Here is a 9000-nt window from a genome sequence, read left to right on the forward strand (position 1 = left end):
GAAGTGGTTAATGCTTTGAAAAGTGAGTATGCATGGTCGTGTCGTGTGATGGCAATATTGATGCATTTTTTTGGTTATATTAGAGGGGAATCAAAACGCCTTATATAGCTTAGTCCTACCTTAATTTTCAACCCTCCCTCACCACTTAAGCTAACACTAAGAGTTAAAAAATCAAAAGATTTAGAAATCCACACACATGAGATTCGAACCTCCAACCTCTTAATTGGGAGATTTGTAGACGATATTAATGCATGTGCTAATTAAAAGTTAAAGTTAACGAAAAAGCAAAACTCAGTAGTGTTTTCGTGATTAGTTTTTATTTCTGAAAACTTTATAGATTCATATTCACTTGATACTTATTACACTCATAAACCAAAAGTTCCTTAGTCATATTCTCAAAAAAGAAAAAAAGAAAAAAAAAATCACCTTAATCAGTTACCCCAACACTATTGGTGGAAAGTGGGCTAATCTAGTCAAAGCCCAACAAGTTTAGCCCAACACAACAAAAACATAAAAGGAAATGCCCAACACCCTTTCCCGCCAAAACGAGCCGAAGCAGTTTTCTTGCTCTCCGCTCAAAGATCAAACCCTAAACCTCCAAAGCCCCCTTTACTCGGATAACCCTCCTCCAGACCCGAAACATCGACCCGATTTGGAAACCCGTCCCCTATTGGGACCCGATTTGGAGATTCGGAGCTCCAGGTGAGGATTTTATTCAATTCTGCAATTAGTTCAAATTTTACGTGTTTAGGAGAGAAAGATTCCAACTTTCGTGTTTGGATTTGTTTAATTCGTGCTTTGGTATTGCTAGCTCGTCCGAATAAGAATTAGGGTTTCTTTAATTAGGGAAAGAAAGCAAGATTGTTAATTTCGTTAAAGAACTAACAAGTTGCTAAATTGAGGTGAAATCCCTAATTTACTTTTTTACAATTACCTTCCTTTTCTGGGTTCTTGTCCTATTTAGTAATGTTCTTAGGTACTAAAATGTAATTATAATCTTCAAAGTGTACTTTGATAAAGATTAGTGTTAATTGGTTGTTTAAGTAGAACCTCTGGGTGCTCTAGGAGTAAGTGGTTCTTTACAAGACAGGAAATAGCATGGTTTAAGTAGGCCCAATTGCGGCGGTCCTACTCGTTGTTGCTTCAAGAGATTGGGACGAAGCTTAAAGTGTAAGTACTTGTGATTATTTGTGTATTTATTTGATACCATCTGAGGTGTAGTTGTTCTGAAAATTTGGAGTTTCTCCGACTATGTATGGCGTGTTTTGGCTCATTGACTGCAATAGCATGGCTATCTATTCTCTGCTGTATTTTCAGTTATTATATAACTGTATATCGTTGTCAACTATATGTACTAGCTTTACCGGTCAAGTTGATCTTAGGTAATTCTACAAACCAAGGCTGAATTTGAGCTAAAATGTAGGCTACATATTCTAAGCATGAACATCTTGGTTGCCTAAAAGCCTCAAGTAATATTTGGGAATGTTGCTTCTGACTTTCTGTATGAGTGATATCAAAACTGCCTGTGTTTTACTTTATTGGCAGGATATTCTAGCTGATTGTGCTAACTATATATATATTTTTTATTTGTTTATCCGTACTTGGTTGAGTTGCCTCTCCATTCTCCTTTATGATTAAAAGTTTCCAGAGTAAATGAAAAGTTAATTTAGTTGCCCACCTTTCACTAGTGCTACTCGTCATACAATGGCTATGTTATCTCTGTTATTTTTTAAGTTTTCTTTTGGGGGAAAATATCACTGTCTACTGTTTCCCTTTTCAGTTTATATCAATGCTACTTCTCATCAACTACTGATTTCCAAACGATGGTATACAAAACTCAATGGTAAAGGTTGATGTTTTATATCCTTCAGGCCTCATCTGACAATTGCAACTGCAAAGATGTTGTGCCACTGCTTTTATATGCATCAGTCTCATGCTAAGAATGATTGGCCGGTAAAGTTTTCCTGTGTGAATAATGAAAAGAAACTTTTTTTGGCAACCTAAGAAGCCTCTTTGTTCAACTATATGACAGTCAACATTTTACAGACTATTGCAACTGCTTGCATCCTTGTCGCCTGCAAAGTGGACGACGCACCACACTTTCTGAGTGATGTTGCTTTTGTGGCATATGAGATAGCACACAAGTTTAATCCGTCTGCCTTAGAGAGTATCAGACAAAGAGTATGTCGATACCAATTATATGGCACTACCTCATTATATATTTCCTGCACTCAGGGTTGAGCATTTCCCAGTTCCCATCTTCTGCATGCAGGAATTTTTCAGAAAGCAAAAGGAGTTGATTGTAGTGGCGGAGAAAGCTCTATTGACAACAATTGACTTTGATCTTGACATTCAGCTTACATACAAGACACTTGTTGTGGTTCTAAAGAGATTAAATATCCCTGACCTCGCTAAGGTTGCTAAGGTGGCATGGCATCTTATTGATCAGTGGTGAGGATTATATTCTTAATTTTTAAAAGACTTGTGTATGTGTCCTGCTGGAGATGTAAAATTGGACTTTCTTTTTGTTATTTTGCATCATTGATTATACTTACGAATGAAAGTGTAGGCTTCAAACATCACTGTGCCTGCAGTACAAGCCCCATTACATTGCTGCTGGTTCAATTGCTCTTGTTGCTAGAATTCTAGAAGTCAAACTACCTACAGAGAAGGGAAAAATTTGGTGGTTGGAGATTGATGTGGCGCCGGAACAATTAGATGGTTGGTTGCAATTCCCTGCTCCGTTTCTTTTTTTGTTTTGTTTTGTTTTTTTTTTCTTGATTTATGTATGATGCATCTATTGAAGTCATTTGCTGAGTGTTAGACTGGATTCATGAGTTTATTGTTCACAGATTTCCCTCTTCAACTCCTCCCTTCTTATTGTATATTGGTGTTGGGTGTTTGCTTCATTTAAGGTATATAACTTATCTCTCATTTCTTGAAGAGGTCATTAAGTGGATGCATAGTAAATTGGAGCCTTTACCATCCAAAAGTACGACAATCAATCATTCTGAACTTTGTCTAGACATACCCCCTTGGTCAAGGAGAGAGGATTAGGAGAGTCTGTTATGTCTATTAACTGCCAAAATCTTGCAGAAGGTTACAACTATGCTACTACGAAGGAAGCTTTACCACCATCTCAGGTAAGTGATAGTGGTCCTGAGATTAAAGCAGTAAGATGGGAATTTGATAGTCAGAACTCATTATGCAAGAGTTTAAAGATGCATTGAAGAGAAGAAGAGATCTGGTTTAGGTGTAAATATGAGGTTGGCGGGCATCATAGATGATGAGATAGATAATGGATAGAAAGTGAGCTTGAAATTGAGTAGAGCTAGAAGACTCATCCGCTAAGAAGAAACGAAAGAAAACTTGGTGACCTTATATGTTGGATTGAAGTTTCATGCCACTTCAAGCATCTTCCTATGTATATATTGTTCCGCATTGTAGTTTGATTGGGGATCTGATTACACTAATTTTGCAAGTGTATAAAGTCTATATCGTACTAGTTAATATTTGTTGTTATATGTGACTATTTGGTGAACAAATTTGATGAGTTATGAGTATAGTAGCGTCTTTTGCTAAAGATGTGAGAGTGAATTTGTTCTTTTGCTATTATTAGAGTTTCCATCTAAATGCATATTTCCTTATCCGAAAATTTTCCCATTCTCTCTCTTTTCTCTCTGCTGCACCTTCAGTATCTGAGTTTTTCATCTGACCCGACCCGAACTCGGCCGACCCGACCAGGCTTTTCTTGCAAAAAAACTCTCTAGATCAGTTCGTCACCTTGCTCCGGTCGTCCCTCTGGCATCCTCTTGCGGCGATTCTAGGTGGTGGCGGCGATAGAAGGCGGCAAAATTTGAGGAAATCGGACCCGAACGGTTCTCTGATCTCTGACGTCGGCGAAGCTTCAAACCAGGTTTGGGGAGCTCGTAGCAGCCTCCTGGATTGATCTGTGGTGGTTGTTTGGATCGATTCACGTGAAACTTGGTTCAACTCAGATTGAACAGTAATCCACGGATTGCGAGGTAGTTTTCGACCATTTATGTTTAGTTTCTGACTTCGTGCTAGTTATGAAAATGGTTAAGCATGCTGAGATGAACAACTTTGATGTTGGGAGTTTTGTGAAATAATGATTTTTGGCCTGCGGTTTTGTGAAATAATGATTTTTGGCATGCTATTGTGGCATTCTGGCAGCGTTACCGCCAAGTATGGGACTGTTTATGGTATTATATATCTTTTACTCGTCGATACGAGTGTTTCAATATATAATATGCAAATTTTGGAGTTCGTATGAATTTGTTATGATTTTTATGGTTTCATACTGCTTGATTTATTCGATCAGTGAGGATCCGAGCGTTCGATCGACTTGTAGTTTGGACATATCGATCGTGGAAGTATTCCAGAGATTTTGGGAGGTCTAGGACGTGGTTTCGCCTCGATTGGCATCACTTTGGGAATTTTGGTTTGATCTAGGATTTCGAACGTTATTCCTTATGTTCCATTGACTGAATCAAGACTATACTTTCCTTATGTGCTTGACAGAGGGCGTTCTGTAAGTAGTCTAGTGGTGTGAATACGTAGCCGGAGTTTTGAGGTGAGTAATCTCACAATGTTCATTTACGAACGGGCTTACCTTATTGTTTTGATAGTTATTTAGTTAACTGCAAACTATAGTTGGTATTAGTAGCATTCATGAGTGAATGTCTACGTGTATATATATTTATGTGAAATATATATGTGTAGGTGGATTTGTGTGATAAAACAATGATTATGGGTGCGTTCATTTTATTGTTTTGGGTGTGACTTTTCATGAAACAATGCTTTATGAACGGGTGATTTCTATTGTTTTGAAAAGTGTTTTGTATTGTGGAACATTTTAGTTCGTGGGTGGTTTATTTAATTGTGGGTCTTGTACCGGGAGTAATTGATAGGGATCAATTAATGGGAATCTTTTATTTTAGATTCGTGTAACATTTTGGGTCCAGTGCGACTCCTTTAATGTTTTGGTATTTATACCGTGGATCCAAAGACTTACGAGTTGAGGATCGTGGATCACGAAATGTGATCGTGGGTGGCAAAATCAGGAATTCACCCCTTTGGCCGGGTTAGTGAATACGATCAGTAAGAGCTCTAATTTGTCCGCCGTGCTTGGTTTCTTGATTGAAACGTGTGAGTTTATCTCTTGATTTGTGTGGGTTTATCCCTTGATTTGTTTCTTGATTGAAACCTTATTTTGTGCGAGTTGTTTCTTGGTTGAAACGTATGAGTTTATCTCGTGATTTGTGTGAGTTTATCTCTTGATTTGTGTGAGTTTCTCTCGTGATTCATGTGAATTTATCTCGTATCTCGTGATTCGTGTGAGTTTATCTCGTGATTTGTTTCTTGATTGAAACGTGTGAGTTTATCTCGTGATTTGTGTGAGTTTATCTCGTGATTTGTGTGGGTTTATCATGTGAGTTGTGTGAGTTGTTTCGTGATTGAAACGTGTGAGTTTGTCTCGTGATTTTGTGTGAGTTGTTTTGAGTTACTCATACGGGCTTGCAAAAGCTTACCGGGTTTGTTGTGTGACAACCCGGTGCACCATTCAAACGGTGTAGGGGTTAATCCTGAAGGTCAGGGAAATCGTGGCTGATTTTGAGGTAGCGTGCTAGCAACTATACGGTAGGAAGTCAATTTTGTGACTTTACCGTTATTATGACTTCCGCTTGTAGTGATGAGCATTTACGTTTTATTTTGCTGTTGACAATTTAATTCGTAAGCTTGTGTAATATATAACTCTGTGGAGCGAGTGTATATTAACTTTGAGGGTTCAGGGCATCAATATGTACTTGGTTTAAAAGGGAAAAAGTTTCCAGGTATTTTGTGTTGATGACTGAACGTTCACGCATATATAATTATGGAATTATATATATATATATCGATTTTTATTTGTGTTAAAAATCAGGGGCGTGACACATCCGACTTCCCAAACTAAGAAAACTCTAAGTCCCAATAGACAATGTCATCTGCGTGGGCGAACGTTTTATGCAACCATTGTTCCAGGGTTAACCATATTCATGACCCTGTTCCTAGCCATTTACTTATTCACCCTAACAGATCTCAACATTCATAGCCAAAAACCCGAATTCTAGGTCTAATTTGCCGTCGTGTCCTTGCTTAATTTGAGTAGCGCCGCCAAGTAAACTGCCACATGGGACTTCACACTGGTAGCGATAAACCCTAACGATGATGTCGACATCTACTTCCACGACTAACACAAGGAACTTGATAGGCTATTTCTATACACCTAAATAGATGCACAAAAATGTCTATAATTTAACCCTACAAGAATGTCGAAAATAGTATAGGTAAGTAGGGATCGTTCCCGCAAGAGATTGTGGTCTAATCACTAATCTAAAGACTCAAAACAAAATAAACCTAAACTGTCCAGTTATAAAGATCTGACTGGCAGACGACTCTAAACTATTCTAAATGTCACGAAAATTTACAGACAGACTCTAGACATGATAAACTAACTACTGACAAAGTTTGATAATTTTTGAAGATGTTTTGGTTGACGAACTAATTAAATAAAAACAAAACACTAAATGACTCCGAAAATAAAAAGACTTGATTTAGGGTTTTGAAAATCAAAGATAAAACAAGTTAGAGGAATTGCATCCACCACCAATCAATCAAGTATACTAATCATGTTCAACCTAATTTCATTTATCTATGGATGAAGATGCTCAAGTTAACCCAACGCCTGAATTAACCTATTGTTCTTCCTTACTTGTATGCTAGGTGAGAGACGCTCTACGTACACCTAACCTATTTTCTAAAATGCAACCTAGGTTGACGCAACTCTAGATTTAACACATAGAAATCATTAAGATTAAGAAAAACGAGACATCACAAGGCATCATGAGTACGACGCGTCTCAATTAACCTAGGAACCTAATCACTCGCCTTATAGACGATTTACTACTCTAGAACTCTCAACGGAACCCTCGAAACAAGGCACAGGCAATGATCATTTTAGCAATAGAATCCTAAACATGCAATCTAAGTTGCGCACCAAAGAAAACATGCAAAGGAATCATCAATGTGAAGATAGAAATTAGATTCTCATCCAATAGATAAACAAAACTAATTGAAAGTCATAATAAGTTTACAATCATGATTTGGGGCTTCAACAACCCCTAACAAAAGAGTTAGTTTCTCATAGAAAGAAAAACAAAAACAAGCTAAAGAGAAAAATAAGAAGTTGCAGTAGAGAGAGAGGGCGGGGAGCCGGGAAGAGAAAACCAAGAGCTGCTGCAGATTTATCTCCTTTCATATACTTAGAGGTTGCCTTCATCTTTCTATTGTGTAGGAAATCCAAAACCTAAAAGAATTAGGGCTCACGTGCTTAGGTGGAGTTTTCCTATTGGCTCTTGAACTTGATGACTTATTCCAACCATTCACATCGCCCATTAAGTCAGAATATGATGCAAAAACTCGTCCTCGGGCTTTTTGGTGTGATTTGGGCTTCGAAACATAAATTCCCGTCCAACCTCAGATTCACGTGCAGCCTGACCTTCTTGTACTAAATCGGCCATAACTTCTTCTAGAAAAATGATATTGATGAGCCGTAAAAAGAACTGGAAACTAGACATCTGAAGCTTTCCATCAATATAAAGATCATCCTCTGGATCATTGTGAGCTGGTCTCAGTGATCTGTCGAATTTGACTGATCTGCACAGGCAGATTTGCCAATTTTTCCTTTCAATCCCTCTTTTACTTCTTTTCTCCTTCTTTGCTCAAAATACCTATAAAACAAGTAAACAACGTAAATAACGAGAAAATACACTAACTAACAAAGAAAGTATAGAGGTTAACGTTATTAATATCGCATAATTATGCTCCTATCAGAACTCCTCCAGATTTCGCTCTTGCCGTTGGGTGAGAAAAAGTTTGACAGACGACGAAGACGCGTACTCACAACTGCGTGGCTCTGTCCCTCAACTTTAGGCAAGAGGAGTGAGAGGAGAGTGAATATCATGCTTGCAGTGGTGAGGGACTACATCAGTGGTGATATGGCGAGGCAAATCTCGAAAGAGAAGGCTCGTGGTTCGATGAACTTCATGCTCGTGCTGGAGGCATCTTATGAATATTCAAACTCGAACTCTTGTGGGGATCTCTTTGGGGTTAATTTCTGGGTTTTACCAAATATAATGTGATTATGATTCGAGGGGAAATTATTACATGGTCCTGAACCATAGTACACATGGTGGTCCTGAGTGATATTATCGGCCCATGTAACTCATAATGATTTCTAATTGATCTCTTAAATTAATTTTTCTTTTCTTCTTTAAACCCTCTGCATGGTCCCCACCACATTTGAGTGATATTGTTGGTTGGAATCATCACATGGCAGTGCCACGTGGTACTCCAAGACAACATAATAAATCCCCCTATTCGAGGGGCATATCACATATGCCTCCGGTGACCAGTAGTATAGGGTGTCATCTTCGAAATAAAGAAGAAAAGCTAGGATCATACATGCATCAAACCGAAACAGAGTCTGAGAATGAATTTGACAAATAGAACTCGTTCTCATTTGTGCTTCAGGTATCTGATTTAAGTTTTTTTTTTCCTAGTTGTTAAATCTAGTTCATTATTGAAACTTCAGCTGGTGGAGAGGAAATAGAAATCCAATATGTTTGATTCTATATATGTTGGTGATTATTAAATCAACTCGTTCTTTCTCGATCACATTTCTAGGATATTTTGCATCATGATGACAACGAATTCGTGTCCGATAGCCCGATAGGGTTGATCTGGTAGAACTTTTGTTTTAGAGTAAGACGGAGATTTCTATTAATTGAGATGTTGATCTTTAGGGCATAATGGAATAGTAGAATGAACTTTTTGCAACCCGAGAAATCATTCACTATGCCGAATGAGATGAAGTTCGGTTGTGGTCTAGTTCGGCGCTGAACATTAAGCCATTGTACAAGCAGAAATCGTTAATGGTTC

The 9000-nt window shown here is 38.0% G+C and overlaps 1 protein-coding gene across 2 annotated transcripts; it reads left to right on the forward strand.

Annotated features, from left to right (window-relative positions):
* The first annotated feature begins 1109 nt into the window (after positions 1-1109).
* On the forward strand, positions 1110-3243 carry LOC112191632 (cyclin-T1-4). 2 transcript variants are annotated; one of them, XM_040515885.1, is made up of 6 exons: positions 1121-1170; positions 1781-1953; positions 2047-2181; positions 2273-2451; positions 2570-2721; positions 2916-3243. In XM_040515885.1, exons 2-6 carry the CDS (start codon positions 1900-1902, stop codon positions 2921-2923), a joined length of 528 nt encoding a protein of 175 aa, XP_040371819.1. In that variant the 5' UTR covers positions 1121-1170; positions 1781-1899; the 3' UTR covers positions 2924-3243. The 2 variants fall into 2 exon arrangements, 1 of the variants encoding a protein (XP_040371819.1); XR_005807816.1 differs by lacking the exon at positions 1781-1953 and having other exon boundaries at positions 1110-1170; positions 2570-3243.
* The last annotated feature ends 5757 nt before the right edge of the window (positions 3244-9000 follow it).

Source organism: Rosa chinensis, chromosome 3 (genome assembly GCF_002994745.2).
Source record: "Rosa chinensis cultivar Old Blush chromosome 3, RchiOBHm-V2, whole genome shotgun sequence".
NCBI classification, from domain to species: Eukaryota; Viridiplantae; Streptophyta; class Magnoliopsida; order Rosales; family Rosaceae; genus Rosa; species Rosa chinensis.